This window comes from Porites lutea, chromosome 11 (genome assembly GCF_958299795.1).
Source record: "Porites lutea chromosome 11, jaPorLute2.1, whole genome shotgun sequence".
Taxonomy (NCBI): Eukaryota; Metazoa; Cnidaria; class Anthozoa; order Scleractinia; family Poritidae; genus Porites; species Porites lutea.
In genome coordinates, this window is record NC_133211.1 from 11320412 (window position 1) to 11340450 (window position 20039).

The 20039-nt window shown below is 36.7% G+C and overlaps 1 protein-coding gene across 4 annotated transcripts in view; it reads right to left on the bottom strand.

Annotated features, from left to right (window-relative positions):
• Window positions 1-19172, bottom strand: part of LOC140953026 (RIMS-binding protein 2-like) — a 29178-nt gene extending 10006 nt beyond the window's left edge. Inside the window, exons 1-17 of one of the 4 annotated variants that reach the window (XR_012167435.1) lie at window positions 18062-19172; window positions 16049-16147; window positions 15022-15174; window positions 12918-13097; window positions 9952-10194; window positions 9238-9321; window positions 7575-7664; window positions 7225-7347; window positions 6738-6842; window positions 5786-6017; window positions 5168-5473; window positions 4220-4498; window positions 3448-3725; window positions 2450-2573; window positions 1763-1798; window positions 1154-1255; window positions 411-605 (exon numbers count right to left, since the gene is read on the bottom strand). Coding sequence is in view for 3 of the 4 variants with exons in the window: in XM_073402497.1 (XP_073258598.1) it covers window positions 411-605; window positions 1154-1255; window positions 1763-1798; window positions 2450-2573; window positions 3448-3725; window positions 4220-4498; window positions 5168-5473; window positions 5786-6017; window positions 6738-6842; window positions 7225-7347; window positions 7575-7664; window positions 9238-9321; window positions 9952-10194; window positions 12918-13097; window positions 15022-15174; window positions 16049-16147; window positions 18062-18877 (3445 nt within the window). In the remaining variant the exon portion in view is untranslated. Of the gene's footprint in view, window positions 1-410; window positions 606-1153; window positions 1256-1762; window positions 1799-2449; window positions 2574-3447; window positions 3726-4219; window positions 4499-5167; window positions 5474-5785; window positions 6018-6737; window positions 6843-7224; window positions 7348-7574; window positions 7665-9237; window positions 9322-9951; window positions 10195-11314; window positions 11583-12917; window positions 13098-15021; window positions 15175-16048; window positions 16148-18061 lie in introns of those variants that run through there. The other 3 variants (XM_073402497.1, XM_073402498.1, XM_073402499.1) reach the window with 3 other exon arrangements.
• Window positions 19173-20039: the final 867 nt, after the last annotated feature.

Genomic DNA, 20039 nt, shown 5'->3' on the forward strand with positions numbered 1-20039 from the left:
CAGTGGATAGAGATTTACCCAGTGGATAGCGCTATCCACCTTTTGAACAACTGGGGCCTGGTCCGCAACGGGGAAGAATGAAAGTTCTGGGGTCATAACTGGATTGGCTTTCGCAAGTCGTACCCGCACTTAGCGTCGTACTAAAGGTCGTTAGTAGCAACATGGAGTTTAACTTCTCACAAATATTGCGCAGTTCTTTATGGCAGGATTACTTATGATGCTAGCTGCACAAGTTGGTTCTAGACAACCAAGCCAATACGAAATAAATTCCTCAATTTCAGTCAATCAAATAACAGAAATTTAGGAGTACTTTTCTCCCATTACTTACTCTTACGATTCACTCAACATTTTCGCAGTCGTAGTACCTGCACTTGTTGAAATAGAAACAATTAAGCAATTGCGTGACTTACTGAAAGGTTCAAAGTCGGTTTCCTCATTTACAACGCCATCTTGACTCAAGTTCAATACTTTTGGAGTTTCTTCGTCAAATTCATCCTCCGATTCGATTTCCTCCTCGATCTCTTCCTCATCTTCTTCTTTGATGTCGTTCAATCCGACATCAGGTATGTGCTCCACTGACAAGCGTAACGCACGGTGAAGTTTACCTAGCGTGACATAAGGAAGGGTACGCCACAGTTACACAAACGGATTCCCCAATAAATGACTAGATTTAGTAGTTGAGTTGACAATGTTACCACATTGGTTTTTATGATATTTTAAGGTTTCTAATTTTAGTAAATTATTTTTCCAAGCGTAAAGACAACTCACACGGACAGTAAAAAGTCTAACTGCAATTTTAAGTTTTGTCATCATCAACTTTCAAAAGTTTTATATTTTAGAATTAATAACTTTCATGCTTTATCATGAGATAAAATTTATTTTAACACCTTTTAGTGAATGATTATTTGCAGAATATCTTCCAAAACTTATCTTGACGAATTTGGATTTACAATCAAGACACTTTTCAGCAGCTGTAACTCGGTAATTAAGCGTGTGGAAGGGGCGACTGTACACAGGTTATCACTATAATTCCCGTTTATTCTCAAAGTAAGTGAAGTTAAACTTGTGGCGAAGTCAGCGATGCCCTTGTCAAGAAGTAAGGAGCAAGGAATCAAAAAAGGTTGGAAAAGGGTTAAACTAACAAAGTAAATACCGGAAAATCTAAGCATTCTGACAGGCTTCATGTGACGTTCACCATTTTCTTCAGGTAGCACAAGTTCTGTGCTTGTTTCGCCATCTTCAGAGGCGCTATCTTCTAAATGATGTTTAAGTGTTACGAGAAGACAAATTTAAGTCAGCTTTAAAATAACACTAAAATAATCAAATATCTTATAACGACTGTCGTACTGTCTGTGAGTAAAAGAACTCTAAAAAGTACAAGAAACACAGGACAAAGCAAGTTAGCTTTCACAAGGGATATACAAACCCATACTCTAAACCACTGATTACCATTTTATATAACTTTTAAGGTATCGCCTATAATCCAGGAGTCTTTTACTTAAGTTTAAGATATTCCTCAGAAATTTAGTCTACAATATCTAGTCTTGATTTACAAAGAACGTTCAGCTTTATGATAATCTTTGTACTTAAAATAAATTGCAATCCTATGATATGATTTCCCAAAATTAAATTCACTACTTTTTATATTACTGATTTAACCGTTAACAGCAACCCTTAAGCTTTAGCACAAAGTAAAAAAACTCAAACGTCAGGCATTTTATTTGATTGGACGTTTTGCTAAAACTCAAAAGATAATAATTACCATCAGTATCCTCCTCGTCACTGTTCACAATTTCATCTAAAAGTAAAAATTATGGATTCACATGTCAGTTTCAAAGGATATGAAATGTCCACACAGTGGCGGATCCAGACCTTCCGATAAGGGGGGGGGGGAGGGGGGAGGGGGGAGGGGGACGGACTACGGACTCAAAAAAAAGAATTTTTCGCCCTTTGGGCCTCAGTCTGGTCTAAAAATATGGGGGGGGGGGGGCAGGTCCCCCAGGTCTCTCCCCAGGATCCATCACAGGCACATTTTGGGCAATAAAATTGGTAAAACCCATAATATTATAAGAAACAAACTTCTGAAGCTATAACATGTGCACCCTGCCAGGAGAGCCGTTGTTTTGCTTGCTCTATTTTGGCGTACTTGAGAAAGACTCTGCATGAATCCAGTAAGGTCTTTGTTGAGTATGCACAGCATGTTGCTAGGATACAGCTTCCAACTCAGGCCTAATAACCACATGCTTGGTACAGCGGGCTCAGTTAGGACCAATAAATGGAAGCTTGCACTCGAAAGTGAGAACAAGATTGACCAGTCCTGAAGTTTGGGCTGCCGCAACCTTAATGGTTTGATGTGATTCAGGCAGAGCCTCTTTTCAAAGGGTGTAACATTGTTCAACTTCATGTGAAAATAACAATTAATTATAGCCATAATAGACATTTCTCCTACCAATTCCCTCTCCTGTACCATTCATCATCCTGTTCATCTCGCTTTCATCTGCGACTTTTTCAACAAAGTTGGAAGGAACCAATCCTCTTTGCCCACTCATCAGTTCTCCAAGAAAGTAGCCATCCTGGAATGTCCCACAAAGAATTAAATAAGATACTACCGCAGTTTTTAGTTGGCTATTGGTACTAAGTGTTACATGTACATTGGCTTTGTGTAGCTATAGCTTGTGATTGGCCAACTTTTAAAACAATCAAACAAAACCGAGTGTGATTTTCAGAGAAACATCTTATAGAGCTTGGTGTCAACTATTATGCAGACGATTTGAGATCTGATTGGTTCATATAATAGCTTGAGCGACTTAGGCAAAATAAACCTTTTTCTTCTAGTTTTATTAGACTAAATATTGAAAACCACACTTAACATCCTGCTCGCTCACACTTGTTGTTGTAGTTAGCTTTCTATTTTTTTTTTTTTGACACCCGCCAAACAGTATTGAGGGAAAAACGGATGGTACAGACTCCTCTTAGAGGCACTCTTAGGGGGGGGGGGGGGGGTACATATGTCCCTAGTCTAAATTTTAAATGCCATCGTTTCGCGTTTTGAGGAGCAAGCCTGTTGGTATTCAACCCATCTCTTTGTCATTTGTCGCCATTTCATTGCGGGTGACAAGAGGAGCCTGCAATCCTAATCTACAGGTTGTTATTACTCATGTGTTGCATGTATGTAGCCAGCATTCGTTTGGACTTCCACTAAAAATAAATGGAACGTACAAAACGCAATTTTATCTCGCACATTTGGACCTTCTATCACTCGTAATCTGTACAAGCGTTTTGATCTGTCATGTGAAACTTACGCAGAGCACAGCATTGGAGCATTTGGACCTTCAATCATTGTCCCCTGCACTCCCTAACCTTTGGTAATTACTAGTCTAGTTTTATGTTGCTGTTTCAAGGCCATGTCCCTTGCAGGAATTTTACCCTACCAGGACCTCTTCTTACCTCATCCATCTCCCCAAACACATACAGATAATCTCCAGCTTGGAAAGCCAGCTCCATCTCAGGATTATCATTAGGTGAGTGCTGCAAAGGATCATAACTATATCTTGCTATATACACTGCTAGCTTCTCAAGAATAGCGGGATCCACATCACTAAAATCTCCCTCTAGATATCTGCTGTCCACTGCCTGGTCCTCTGAGTTGAATTCATTGTTGAAATCTGCTGGCACCTGCTTGTCAGAGCTTGTAGACTCAACATGATGATGAACGTTCAGTACACCTAGTGTAAATAAATTATAAAAAAACAAAATGGTTACTAAATGCAATCCAGGGCTCAAAAAAATTTCCGTTCAGTCGTCTGGGACAAGCAGATTTCCTTGTTGGGCAACTAAATCCTGACTGCAGAATGACTTTCATTTTAAGGCAGAAGATCTGCATAACCACATAAAGAAATCTGGTCTCAGTGGTTAAAAAGGTGGACAGCGCCATCCAATAGCTAAATCTCTATCCAGTGGATAATGCAACTGGTATCCCAAATACGTATTCACCAGAGGGAGATTTAACCGATGGATAGCACTATCCAACTTTTGAACAAATGGGGCCAAAATTCAATATTTTGTATGTCTGACAACCTTCCTCCTTTGTCTGACTTAAGTTAAAGTCCTATCTAGAAAGTAGTCCCACAGCCCTGTTAAACAAAATAAAACTTGTCAAAACTAATGGAATTCTGAGATTTAGTTGTAATTGGGCCAAAACCACAATAACAGCACTCACCAATCGGCTGCTGCTGTGCTGAAAGGTCTGTCTGTTCATCTTCTGGAGCTGAGCTATCAGGTTGATTATCTTCTAGATCACCCATTTCTCCTTCAGCCATACTTGTTAAGTCTTGACTACCATCACTGCAAGCTCTATCTCGTGTACTTAACGAGCTTGTGTCATCACTGACTGCCACTTGACTGATGCGCTTGGACAAGTCTTCAAGATCTAGATCTGGCCTTGTAGGCTTGTTTTTATCCTCATCAGATTCCTTCTGTTGTTCTTCATATGCTTTTTCTAAGAAATAAGGTCAAAGATGTATAAGTATTGATCATTTTGCTCCTAACAGCAATCAAAGTGGAAACTGACTACAACTTTCAAATTCCAAATCCAACAATGGAAAATAATATTCTATCTAAATGTATAGCCTTCCAAGCTACCAATGTTTTGGTCGTCATGGTAAGTAGAAAATAAATTTGGCGACTAAAATTGTAGCGAAAGTCACCAATTTGGTGACCTGTGTTTCACGGTAATGCTGCCAAGCTGTGGCATTTTCAATAGTTAGTGTTTATATTGTAAGATGCAAGGAACAGTTACCAAACTAAACCTTTTGTATGCACAGCTGTAGGATGCAAGTGCAAGTTATAATTTTTATATTTCATGTAATAGCTGTGGGAGTAGCCACACAGGGATGAGTAACTCTATGGTTCAAGCTTCATGTACTACAGTAAGTGGGTGCAGTTTTCATTTGTTAGAATAATCCTCAAAACATGAACAAAACCCCAATAGAGAACCCTGAACTTCAGTGGCTATTTTCTCTAACAATAATATTGACCCTTTCGAAAGCCAAAACAACGTTTTTGTTAGTTTTTAACTTTCGCTTAGATTGTACAATTTATACAGGGTATAACCCTAACCCTAACCCTAACCCTAAAAATTGTCATAACACAGTCAATTTGTACATACCACTAAAAATGTCATCCTCACTATCAGAAGCTGCCAGCTGGTCAATTCTAGAAGCTAATACATCCAACAGATCTTCTGTTCCTGGTGCAGCCCCAGTCTCAGGCTTCTGGCTTGCCTCGGAAGCACTTAGGGGTTGTTTCATAGGAGATGTGTGTGACATTTCAACTTTTGATTCATAGGTGGATGACTTAGTGGAGGCAATGTGGGATGATAACCCCCCAGATGCTTGATTTAAAAGTTTGTGAGATGATGACTGAGGTGTCTGAGGTTTTTCTTCATGCAAAGGATGATCATGAATGGGCTTACCTATGGATTGTTATAAATTAAGATATCAATGGCTATCAAAAATAAATAATGTTTAACTTTTTAATCTTAATAGACACTACAGATGTACATTTACATGTACATGACTGTGCCTAAGCAAAATGGGTTTAAAGCAGCAAATAGAGGAGGGAGGGGAACTCAAACTTCAACTTTTCTCATTGGCAAATTATCACCAAAGAGAATAATGTTTTAGTTGATACTAGAACAAAATCTTGTCAATAGCACCATAAGCATGTACACTGTAGGGGCTTACAGGGTAGTGTTTAGAATTCAATTTTTGCTGTTAATCCTTACCATCATTTCCAGCCACAATTTCATTTCCTCTGATTGCTGTTTGAGTAGATTTGTGGCCTCTTCCTTGGTTTTTCCTGATATGTGCTTTTTCCAACTCTCTTAGCTCCTCCACCTCTTTCTTAAGGTTGATATTATTCTCCTCGGCATCAATGCACTTCTGCTCCAGACTGCGCACAGTGTCCTCCAGAGAAGTCACAGCCATCTCATGAGCCCTGTTGGCCTCTTCCTGGATCTGAGTAAGAGCAAGTGAAAATGTTGGTAAAATGATAACCTAACTATCAGAGAATCTAAATGGGAATAACCACAAGAACGTAGGCAAGATGCAGCAGATCCTAAAGTTCCAACAAGCAATGATTAGATTTGGAAGTAGAAGTGGCCAGCACATGCAGTGCTAAGCACAGAAAACAGGTGTAGGCAACTCAAAATACCGGTACTATCTTTGAAGGAAACTTGACTTAAGAGAAAAAAACAAAACAGAATTTGAATTTGTCACCAATGTTAAATTTGGCTAATATCAAGAGTCAATTTAGTCAACTGAGACTGCAGTGTAGAGTGTGTAATCAGAACATTATCAGCTATCAGGACTTTTATCCTTGTCTAGGTTTATGATTTAGTTAACCCTTTAAGTCCCAATAGTGACCAAGATCAATTTTCTCCTAACAACATCCATGCACTGTCAAGAGATACGTTATGAATATAATCACCCAAGAGAAAATGCCTTGATCTATTATCAAATTCTCTCAACTGATTCTTTAAGGAAATGTATGGAGATCAGTTTGGAGAATTTGTAATAATGTTGATACTGGGGCTTAAAGGGTTAAAAGATTACTTCCCTGGACCATGCCCATCAAGCAAGTCAGCATAAAATATTACTTGCCCACAAAAAATATCTACTTGTCCCTGACGAACATGCAGGACTTTTTTAAGCCTTGTTATTTTAATGTTATGTCACCTTGTGAAGCTGCCTTATTTCCTCTTCTCGTTCTTTGAGTTTTTCCATGCTTGTCATGTGCTCTTTTTCTATAACTTTTTTCTTCTCCTCCATCTTCTTCAAATCCTAGAAAGAGAACAACAGGGCAAGCTCAGAGATGCAAATCCATTTAATTCTTAAAATATCAAAGGGAAATTTTGTCATAGAAAATGATGCTTGTGTAGACGTGGAGCAACAAACAGATGGCTGAATAAACATCCCTTCAATTTCTGAAAGTGCCAAGGAACAGACAATGTTTTGTAAAATGTTACAGCTCCCCCCCACCCCCGATCTGCATAATATTCTTCATATCATACAAGAGCCAAATCAGATTATTGCTGATTATTCATTCCAACTGTTTCTCTACTCTGTCTCTCCATTCCTAATCTTTCATAACAAGGTACAATAATAATTGTATATAGAGAATATAGAGTTTGCTTATTACTGCAATACAAACAAAAATACCCACCTCCTTGACATGTAACAGCCCTTCTAACTGGCTTTTCATCTTGTTGCATTCTTCTGAAAGAAGACTGTTTTTCATGTCAGACACTTCCAGTTTCTCTCTCAGATTGGCAACTTCCTCTTCGACCTAAAAAAGTAGAATTCAATTTTGTCAGCCTTGTCACCAAAACTAGACATTCTGCCAGTCACTTTGATGTTGCATTGCTGTAATTATAGAAAAGGGTGATTTTCACTAGTACCCACACCCGCAAGTACTTGCGCCAACCCAAATTTCATTTTGCACTGTCACTTGTAAGAATCAAAAATACAGTTGTACTGTGCGTGACCTTGCACCTGTAAATTTAAACTAATTACCTCTTCCAGTTCTGAAATTTTCTTTGACATCTCTGTGTTCTTTTTCTGGAGCATAGTGCACTTAGCTGCAAACCTCTCCCTTTCAAGTTCCTGGTTAAAAATATATGCAAAGAGAGACAGTGGAATGGATAAGAAGGCAAAAAAGTAGCGATTCTGACTGCATCATTCATGATTGCTTTTGTTCCATTAAACATCACCTTCACTTTTGAAGTCTAGATGACCTGGCCTTTCTCTTTTAAAGTTTAACTCTGACCAATGTTATGGAAGACATTGTCAAACGACAGCTCACTGCTATCAAACTAATAATACATACAGCCAAAGCTCCGTGACTAAGAGCTTCTGCATATAAATACTTCTTGATCTAACTGACCCCACCTCTATAGAATCCCATTCATATCGATTATATGGCACACACGTCTCATTAGAATTCCTCTGGCACTGCAAGAAATTTCTTGATCAAAGGGCCAGTCAAGAAGACGTAACTTTAAAAGAGATTCAAGGGCTACATTTTGAAGTCACTTACACTTCCCCCCTGATCAAATTAAAAACTAGACTCAGATGAAAATTAAACTAATAACAGGTACATGTAACTACTTGACGATTATTTTAAAACCACTTCATCAAAACAGTACACTTTAAATCAACTAGGGGTGTAACGATTCATATTCCTTGCGGTTCGATTTGATTTCAATTTCGATTATTTCGATTCGATTATGTAAATGATTCTTAATGCTTATAACATGACGCATAATGTAAACAACATGCAACCCTAAACCCTCAATTTGAGAATAGTAGCAGGGACAGGAGGATTCACAGGCGCTTGGTTCGTTACCACGTTTGAGAACCTGACAAAGAGCCTGTCGCACATAGTTTGCCTTATTTGGAAATTCTCAAGGGTGGTTGAAGGACAGCATTTTTACCAGGCAACACAAAGTGGTGCACGAAATGCTATCGTCTTTGCTTGTCAATCATAAACGCACAATTTAAAGCATTCTGTGTTCCGATATTACGATCTAATAACTCACTAAGGACACCCTGAAAAAGGTGTGCAATAATCGAACCAAAATCGAAATGTGGAAGCAAAGAATCGTGAATCGAAACAAACGGTCATAATCACGATTAATTGAGAATTGGATTAATCGTATACACCACTAAAATCAACAGTTACCAATGGTGCTATAATACATTTTTATCACACAAAGGGATAAACACACAAGAATTAAAGTGCTGGGGATCAAGCCTCTTCCCTCCTTGATTCTATATTTGGATCTAATAATCACACTGTTTGGTTGCCGCTTGCTGAGTTTGAACAAGAACTCACGAAATGAAAAACATTCCAGCAAGACATAGCAAGTTCACCTTGACTACACATGTGGTACTTTTTCTGTATTTTGTTATCTGCTTTGTTACAAGAAATTTTGAGATTAAATGGCAGAATCAAAATACAACAGTTTAAAATGAATTTCAACATTAACATGTAGTTACATGAAGTCATTCAGGTAAGGCAAATGCTTCTCCGTCATTTCAGATCAATACTGCATCATTCACAAGAATTCTTCATACTTGACAATGGAGCAGCCAAAAATAATTTATAACAATGAATCTCCCCTAAAAGGGAGAAGGCAGCTAATTAAAGAAAAAAACATGAAAGCAATTTAGTTACCAGTTTAGAACACTTAGTTTGTTTTTCTTCCAAGTCATTTAAGAGCTTCTCATTCTCCTTTTCCTTTTCTTTCAGATCATCTGCCTGCAAAGATTGCATCCTTCATTATTTTTCGCTCAAACCAAACTATCATTTTAAAACATGCACAATTTGAACAAACAGCTTGTCTATTAGTCATGAATATTTAATGAAAAAAGGCACCACCAGCAAACTCATTAAGGGGGTGAGTGTTTAAATAACATACTAGGTATTGTACATACACAGAATCTAGTAATGGTCACCTATGTGCAACATTGATGATAGTGATTAAAGACAGAGAGTGTTTCATAAGAGAATGAATGTTGTGATTATTATTACTACTTGCGAAGACCACAGCTTAGATCTACAAATGAGTAATGTCCTGTGACAAAAAAGCTACCAAACAACTTCAGGAAATGTATTTCTCTCCAATGAGTAAACACCAGTAACACAAGAAGAGATCTCTATAACAACTTCCTAGCTCTTAAACAGAATAACTTCAGTAAGTCAGATTCCAAATTACAAGTACAAGTTAGAGCTAGCTATCCAAAGCATGCTTAAGTTTAGGACAAACCTGCCAAGAAGCTAAGCAAAAATTAATCAAGATGCAATAGACAGTGGTTTCACTAAAATAGACACAGGTTCTTTACCATTACATGTAGTTGCCATGTAATTAACCAGTAAACTCATCCTTACCAATTTTTTGCTCTCTCTCTCTGATTTTTGTAGGTTTTCCAATGACAATTTCAGTTTTATATTCTCAGCTTCTACAGTGTCAAGTCTTTCTGTCTTTATTCGCATCTCGGCTGTAAAATCCCCAGATGAGATAAACGGACTGGGTGAGCGAGACAAATCGCTGTTTGAAACTTGTCTCTCCAACCAAAGTCTTTCTTTAGCTGACTGTCTGATGATTGTCTGAAGCTCTTCAACTTTTTCTTTCTACAAACATAAGATTAAAAAAGGACATGAAATATGAATTAATGTGAAACCAGGCAGCATTTTACAGGTAGTTTGTTTCCTACATTACCAGTTTCCTGAGTTCATGCAGTGGGTAGATTAATTTATACAGATCTGGTCCCAGTTGTCCAAAAGGTTGAAAGCTGCTATCCCAAGTCTAACAGTGTGGCTAACGCCATCAGCCTGATAAACAACTGAGGCCAGAAGTGTAAATTAGTGGTAAAAAGTTGTGGGATAAATGCAGCAAGAATCATTTGAAAGGAGGGAATCTTCAATAATGAGGGTAGGCATTCATTCAAGACAAGTAAATTACTTCACAAAGTAAATAGGCAACAAAGAGATTACTCTAATCTTCACAGGACAGAGATCACTTTGTTTTTCTACGTTGGAAACTTTCTACAGTTTTCTGTAATGCTCCAACAACAACAAAAACAAAAAACGTCACTGTATCTGATAAAAAATATATCAAAAATCCACATATTCTCTGTATCCTTTCTCTGTGAAACAAAAATATAAATTATGTTGTCAGGTGGGTGACACAGAAAGTGACAGAGATCAATGAAAACTTATTCAAACCTAAGTGATACTTTTTGGATGAAATGTTTATCTATACAATTCAACTCAATATAACCTTAGATAAGGGTCTCACTGAAATAATTTTTTCTTTGACAAAGTACATGTACTAAAACCTGAGGTATAAGTAAAAGCTTAATATGAACATGGCAGGCAGTTTTCAACCGTGACAAAATTTACAAATTTTTCACAGTCCTAAGGTTCCCTTTTGCTGAAGCACTTACATGAATAGTATTAATATTGGCAGTTTAAAAGAAAACATACATGTATGAATAATGTCTGTTAAGTTATAATTACTAAGTTTTTACAACTGAAACGTCAGTGTAATTAGAGGTAACAAATCTCCTTAATGGATGCTCGAAATACACTTAACATGAACCTTTTATTTGATTTTAAAAAATTAATAAGATACATTTAAAGCGATTTGCATTTTGTGACAAAGAAAATTAAGTCAATTCCCTTTTGGAAAATAAATTACTGTGATTACTTCACTTATCATCAAGAGATTAAAGAAGAAAACAATTTATACCTCACTCTTGGATTTAGACAAAACATGGTTGTTTTGTCGAGCTCTCCTGCGATGTTTTAACATGTCTTCCCCTTGTTTTGAACTATAATTACTAGATCACAATGGGCCGGCAAGTTGCATGATAATTGGTTTGTGTGTAAAAATAACCTAATATGCCTATTGGCCACTGAAATGATTATCTTTAGCACAGAGTTATATCACCTAGCAAATTAACCATTGTCACACTTTGATCTTCCATGCATGAAGCGAAATTCCAGATGTTATTTTTCCTGCTACCAGTTGTATTTGTAACATGTTTAAAATACCACAGGATACAATATTGGACTGATGCTACCACACTGAACAATACTGGTCTCTTAAGGAAACTGAATGATATTTTCAACAGCAATCAATATTAACCACCAGATGAAAAGGGAAAACATCGTTTCAAAATGACAAAATATTAAAATCCAACAATCTTCAAAGGAGATGCCAATAATTATAATGGATGTCCTTATAAAAAGTGCATTGTTTTGCTTATGAAATAAGAGGTTAAGATTCCAAGATGAATTCACATCTCAGCTACTTGCAATACCCTGTGTGTAACCACATCCCTTGGACCACTTGTGACGTCATCAATTTTAAAAGTCACCGACACTTTTGACACCAAGCCTGCGCAAGGGAAGAGATCTTTCAAACCATACCCAAACAAATGCAGTTAATTCAATAGGCTAAAGAAAAGCACAAAATATCATGTACATTTAACCAGAACATTCCAACAAAAACCTTGTTCCACTCTCCACTTGTCCCTCTTTCAAAAAAATTTACTATCCAAGGCGTTTTTGCAAAACATTTCCCTATCAAATAAAGTCTAATAAGTTCCCATAATAAAACAGGGAAACAAAAGAAGAGAGAAGGCAAAAAGACAAATCAAGGGAAATGAAATGAAATTTGCCATCTGAACATGCCTGAACAGTTACTTTAAAACCTGTAATTACGCCACAAAAAAACGTCAGTCTAAGGCTCAGCTTGTATGGCAACAAGGTCTTGGGTAAATGTACATGTTTGCTTCTTTTTGATCAGAAAGTGATCACAAAACCACTTGTCTTTTAAGCTTTCAATCAGAAAGTAATCGCAAAACCACTTGACTAGCTTCAAATGCATTTTTCAACAACATTTCAGAGGGCCATAGGGCTAAAAAGAGGTAAGAAACATTCAGTTACATAAGACTTATCATGGCACAATAAGTACCAGTTACATCTTCTCAGAACAATGGACATTTGGTAGAATTAAATTAGATTTATAATCGATCATGAAAGGTCATCACCGCAGATGTAACATGTAAATTTTCACCCTAAACATTTCAAAACAATCACATTTGTCCCCAGCCTTTATACTGCATGAGCTTTACACAGGCTTTGCAAATCATGCTCAAGGTACAATGGAATCAAAATTAATATTCCAAACCTACCCAGGAAAAAGAGAGCATTGATTTGAAATATTGAGAAGTTAACAAGTCAGCATAAAATGAATGACATTTGGGAGATTTCCAAAACCTGGGGTCTGAGACAATTGTGATTCCACTGTAAATAGATTTCTTTTCAACATCTTTTGTGAAACTAACCGGCAAGACTTGGTCATTCTGTTGTGATACTAGTTGCTTTTTCAAGTCTTCCAGTTCCTTTTCCTTGGACATGAGTGACTTTGCATGTTCAGCAAGATCCTTTGCTCTCTGTCTGGCGTACATTTTCTTCACATGCTCCACGCCAGCAGTATTATTTGAATTGTTTTCTTCAGCTAATTTCTAGATAAATAAAATAACAAAGAAGGTAAGGAGAAGGCTGCCATTAAGTATTCCCCTAGCTACTCAAAGTAAGAGCCCACGCTGCTTTGTCTGAAAAACAATTTTGATACATGTGACTGTAATAGGCAAAATGGACACTGACAGTTATCCATTTTAAAGGGACAAACATTCATTATCGGTTAGAACACTTTCAAAAACCCAGTCAAAGCATTTGGCATACTGTCCAAAAATGTTTAACATAATGCCTATTTTCTGACACAAATAAAACAATATTATTATTATTATTATTATTATTATTATTATTATTATTATTATTATTATTATTATTATTATTATTATTATTATTATTATTATTATTATTATTATTATTATTATTATTATGGTGGAGGTCCCATTGATCAGGGTCCAAAAATTAAATATTTGATACTGATAAAAATTTTCAACTAGCAGATGGCTATTTTTTCTTTTTTCTTCATGACATGACAAAGAAAGAATGGTTTGGACATTTCATGCTCATGTAAAAACAGACCTACTTCCAGGTGATGGCGTAACCTTGTACTTTCGCTTTTGTTTCAAGATGATTGCTTTTCGAAGAGAAAAAGGAATTTGTTCTTAGGCCGTAAAGGTAAATATAACCAGCAGTTCCTCTGCTCCTCTGTTCGTTCTTCATTTAATAACTTTCTTTTCTTCCACAACAGTGATGGAAAAACGAGTCACATTCTGTTTCTTAAACACGGAAGCCATCGTGTTACCGCTCTTCTTTTCTTAACTTGACAAGATCAACTTCTTTCACCTCTGAAAGCCATGATAAATCTACCCTATGAAAAATCTTTAGCAGCTTCTTTGTCACCAAACTGAAGGAAACTTTGCACAGTTTGCAAAGCACCAGGAAAAGTGATTTTAATAAATCTTTATGTCGAGCAGAAAAGCGAGTGTGTATAAAATACACTCAAGCTTATATCAGTCAGAGGTAACCGCTGTGAACAATATGGTGGCCACGAAAACAGCCATTCAACCATTCTAAGCATTCTAAAACAATGCAACAATTAACTGTTGTGTGATGTTGGCAGGATAAAAACATAAGTTGAGTTTGAACAAATACGAAAAATCCTCTGATTCTCAAACTGCTGTACCAAACTTTTTAGTTTACTGGCAACTAGCCATGAATTTTTGGTCACCAGCCCTCAATTTCTAGGCACATGGGCAACCAGCTGGTCGCAATTTCAGACCCTATTCATGGCAGGGATGATGATTATAATAATGATGATGATGATGTTTAGAATCATAAAATCTAATGGTCAAAGTTGTACAACTGTCAATAACAATTCTGTTTGCAGTGACCCATTTTTCCATCACTGTAAATGGAGGTTCAGCTTTCATTGTTCTCTCACGTCAAAGTTACAGAGGGTCAAAAAGGTTCTTGACAACAGTTAAAGCTTACAAGGAAAGACATTTTAGATGATTAAAGTGCGTGAAATTCTTTTCTTTGGATGCTTTATTATTTTTTAATTTGGAGCTTTTGCATCTATTGCAGAAGCTTCATCAGCGAAAAGAAATGACAAAACATTGCCTTTCAAAACTCTGATAAAAAAGTCGCCTCTAGTAATAATAATAATAATAATGGTTTATTAACAGTGTATCCACCTAGTGGCTCTTCACCTGTTAGAAACTACAATATAAAAAATGAAAAACTATAATATACTACAAAAAAAATTGAATTGAAATCTACAATATAAAAAGGAAAAATATCACATCATAAAAGGAATTGTATAAAAAATAAAAATGTTATAAAGATTAGTAATAGTAATACAAGCCTATATGGAATATGCCCCTTCAAAGAAAAGAATTCTACTCACATCAATCTTACATTTCATGTCTTTTTCCACTAATATCTTAGGCAATATTTAAAGAGTGAGCAACATACCTGTGCAGTTACTTTTTCTTCCTGTAGTTTCTTTGCCTTATCTTCAAGCTGGCGAGCTATGGACACAAGTTCTGAATTCCTCTTCTTAAGCTTCTTTATTTTTTCCTCAGCCATAAAAGTCACTTTTAAGTTTCCACTCTTTGAAGCCTCTTTCTGCACAAAAAAGAACAACTGCACATGTAATGCATTCCTTAAATAAATGAAACAACATGTTCCCTTTTCAAGACGTTCAGTAATGAAAGAGCACATCATAAAATTACTGTAGTGTTTATGAAGATCTCAGCAACATGACGTATAATTGTACTTTTTATAAGGAGACAGTTACAAAAGAAATTAATGCTTCATGATATGTTAACTCTGGTGTTCTTAGGTAGGGGTGGGAGAGACAATAGACCTTTCCCATGTTCCACTCCAGTGGACAAACGCAAAGAAATGAGGTTGAGGGTCAGGTAGACAATTTCATACAAATCACTGAATATTGTACTTTTGTCCACCCAAGCTTTGAGATAGTGCCTTTGTGCACAAGAAAGCAGGAAAGGTCTATGAAATCGAAATTCAGTGCAGTTGACCCCTGATAATTTCAGCCTTCAAGAAAAGTCACAAAAATTTCAAATTGTTCAGGGATGACAAAAACTACATACACTAAAACAATACAGCCTATTAGTTACCTGAGTCATAATCATTATTTGGACTAGCCATTTATCACTTTAAGATTTTAGTGTTGTAATGCGCACTCGATCATATCTTTATCGCATGCTAGACTGCGCAATATAAGAAATAAACATTATTATTATTATTATTATTATTATACTCAATCAAAAGCACTTCAACCTGTTTAAAAACTTAAGAATAAGAAAAAAGAAAATACATGTAACACCAAGAAGCATCAATCTCTTTCCATGCTGTGTTACAATGATATTTCAAGGCAGTAAATTTTCACAAAGTTTGAGTCTCACAAGTCTCAATTCACCAATCTGTAATTTCCAAATATACAAACTGGTGCAAAGCATGCCAGTGATGCTATTACCTCTAATACTGCACACTTCTTCTCCAAGCTTTCCACCTTTGATTGCAGTTCAGCATTTCTCTTTTTCAGTTCTCTTTCTTTGTCCTTTTTTGCAAGAGGCTGTAAGTCAAAGAAAGATCCAAACAAAACTCAATTAAACCGTTAAAGCCATGCAAAAATAAGTCAGTTAAGAAAAATAAAACACTTGGATGAACTTTTTAGGTTTTTACAGTATATGGAAACTTACATGATATTAATGACATTTGCATGCTAAATCTTGGCAAGAAGTTTCCTGTCATTTTTCAACAATACCGGAGCCATAACTGTAAAATGTCAAAACTTTGTCTGTGGCCACTGAACCAACCTCATCTGCTAGAATACTTGTCTCATATTTTTGAAAATGTGCACATTCAGTTTAGAAGTCACTTTACAACGAGAATGCCGTGGTGAATGGTGTTGCCTTGCAAACATGTGGTTTTTTATGGACATTTGGTATGTTGTCACTTGTCGCAGTGTGTCACAACATAGTATCTATCTCATTACATAATATACCATAGATAATGGACAGGAAACATATATAGAAACTGTAATAACATGCCCTCGCTTGAGGGGCTCCACATTGACGCTACAAGAATCTAGCTATCAGTCATGTAAGTTGAATTGGTTCTTGATATTTATTCTTTTCAGCTTTGGTAGGCTCATTACTAAACAGCCATCCAAAAAAGGGTGCCAGATTACACCTCAATGAATAGACAATTTTCTTAAAAGTGTACTGATTTTAACACATTTGACTGGAAACTACGAAACAGCTACATGTAGGTTTAATGGCAAATGTATAATTCATATTCAATTTAAGATTTAATAGAGGAATATAATCATTTTAGGCATTCATGCCAGAAAATACTGGATAACAGCCTGGAGAAAATTATTGTAAGGTGATGATATTGAAACACAAGATCTAATTTTGATTATGATATTACTGATTCGTGAGAGAAAAAAAGACAAGTTAATCAAAAGCATTCAAATTACTGTCAAAATTGCATCAGTGCACTACACTGTACACATTAGTTCTTAGCCTGTCATTAGCCGTAATTGATGAAGCGTCATTAAAAAATTTAGAGTTCTCATAATGGTACATGTACATTGTACCAAATAAATCTGGTGAATTTTTACACGAAAAATTTAAGTTTTTTATTACTACAATTAAGCAAATAGATCTTGCTGAAACAATGCACTTTAATTTTAGCTCATGCATGTTAGCACACTTTGTAAACAAATCTTAAGGCTAGAAAAGTTTTAGAAATCTTGTACTAATGGATTTTTAAATTTACATGTATCAAGTTATCTTTGGAAATATGAAATTTTTCTCAAACCTCTCTCAACTGTGTGCTTCGTGCATTTTTTTGACAGGAGATAAAAATTTAACCAAACTGGTCATTTCACAAGCTTGTCTCAAAGGAATTTGAAAGACCAAAACAAGAAACCCGAAATCCACAGAGTAATCATAGAAGCTGGAGAGAGTTGCTTTGAGCAGGATCGATTATATTCAGAGCCCAACAAGGATTATTGTAAAGTGATATAACAAAAATTCGACTTAAGATCACGATAAACTACTTTATTCACGCTACACTGCCATCTTCCTATCAATCGACGACCCTCTCTAATCCCATTTGCACAATGAGAAAATACATGTTTACTACGGCTATATTGATACATCGCTAACGGAAGGAAAAACAATGTATTACATATCACGAGCTTAACTACACCACCAGTACTGATCCCCAGACATAAATATTATTAAAATCTGGCCGAAAAAGAATAAGCTTATTTCTATAATATTGTTAAGACAGGGACAACTGAAATTTGTATGGATTTTAATTTACACTTTGCCGATAGAGTAGAAGGAAAGCATAATTTTAATTAAGCGATTAAAATCCACTCCAAAACTGACAAAAGATAACCTAGTTTTAAAGGTTTTAAAGGGTTGTATTCTCTTACTTAGCCTCTAAATTCTGAAATTAAAATTTTACTTACACTCTCATCCAATCGTTCATCCGTTCGTAGACTTGACCTTCGTAAAGTTTCCGAATCGCCTGAGTGTGATAACCTTCTCTGTAGATCATCTTTCTCAGCTTCTAGTTTCCTTGCTAAGTGATCCTTGAACGCGAGTTCGTGGGCCTTTTCCTCCAAAGCTCTTTCAGTTAACCTCCTTTGCTGCAAACTATGGACTGATTCGCGTTTCGAGTCCTTTAGAAATTTCTGAAGCTCCACATCATGCTCGGCTTTTAAGCGTCGTATAATTTCGGCCTTCTCGTTGTCGTCTGCAGCTTTCAAACGATACATTTCGTCCGCTTTTTGTTTTTGGTCCCTAAGCAGAGCAATTTCGCTTCGTAATTTTCGTTCAATTTCCGAACGATCCTCTCCTTCCTTACCCTTATCCACTAAGACTCTTCTCAACTCTTCTTCAGCGCTCCGATTTTTCTCCTTCTCCTCTGCAATTTGCTGTTTCATAGTCTTGACCTCTTCTTCTTTAAATTTCACCACTTGTCTGAGTTCGTTATCTTTCTCCTTGACAGCACTTTCTCGCGCTCTCCTTATCTCTGCAGCATGCTCGTTCATTAACCGCTTTGTAGTAAGTTCTACCGCTTTCTGCTTTTCCTTCTCAAAGTTCTCTTGAATTCTCTTTAACTCTGCAGATTTATCCCGCAAAACTTGCCGAACTTTCGCCCGCTCGGCTTCCAAATCCGACCGCAGCTTGGTGTTGTGTCTTCGTAAGTCCTCCACGTTGCTTTTACGGGATGGAGAGTTCCCCGTATCTCTCTCTGGGACTGGGATGTTAGAAGATGGCATTTTTGCCGCAGCAATATTACACCACAAAACAATCTCTTCACTTCACTTGCAAAGATCTTTGCAAAAAAGACACCTCTGTTGCCGCAAAAAGGGTTCCCAAAACCTGATCGCGTCTTCGTGCATTTCCTCCACGAAATAACGCGTATAAAGCGTTGGAAAGAAACTGGTCAATAGATACAATATAGCTCGTGGATGTTTTAACGCTAATAAGCCCGACGCATACTAATAATTGCGATAACGATTCTATAAAATTCCGAATCCATGTTGAGTGTTGTGAGTAAACTAACCTGGTGCATGCGCAAAGAGCCCTTAGTGCCCAACAAGAGGGAAAGCCGCTTGTTCTATGTTTGGACACACTTGCCATATTTGGTAGAGAGGTACAATCGTGCTAAAAATAGCAGTTACGCGGCTACGTAACTGAGAGACAGTTCGCTGCGCACGCCGCGCACTAAGCAATGCCCACGTACCATTAGTACCCTATCCATTTATTGCCACAAAGCATCTTCATAAATTTTCGCGCTTTAACTTTTCACCTAGACAGCAAGACGCTCACTGAAAAAATTTCACTCCCACGAAAAGCCTTGCTGCTATTCGACTGCGATGACGTCATTAGCAGTTTACTGCTCTTTCTTGGTGTTAAAGAGCCATTATTATAACACAACATTTTCGCTCAAACGACTTCTTGAAGGTGCTTTTAAGCGCTGACAAATAAACGTAGGCTCTTAATTTATATAACCTTGGTCGCACAAAAATAGTTGCAGCTCCCACGCGTTGCCTAGTAATTACGACGCGCACGGGTTTTTTAAAAGATCTTTTAAATTAAAAAGATTTTGAAAGATGTGCACTCCGATATTTAAAGTGATAGACGATTCGTATTTTATTTGTCCTTACTTGTATTAGGCACCAGGAGTGCTGAGTTTCAATACGTGCGGGATTTGCATGCTCGCATTTGATTTTCTTAGCAGGAGAGAAAATTTGTTTAAAAGTTATATCAGATTAGAACCCGTTTCAATAAATTTTTTTTCTTTTCTGCTAATTCCTGCTAAATTCCTTGATATATGATATTTCTCCGGCTTAAAATCTTTTGGTAACCCTTTTTACACGTCCTAAGACAGTTAATGACTTCGCATCAGTATTAGATTGTCACGCACAATGCTTTCTA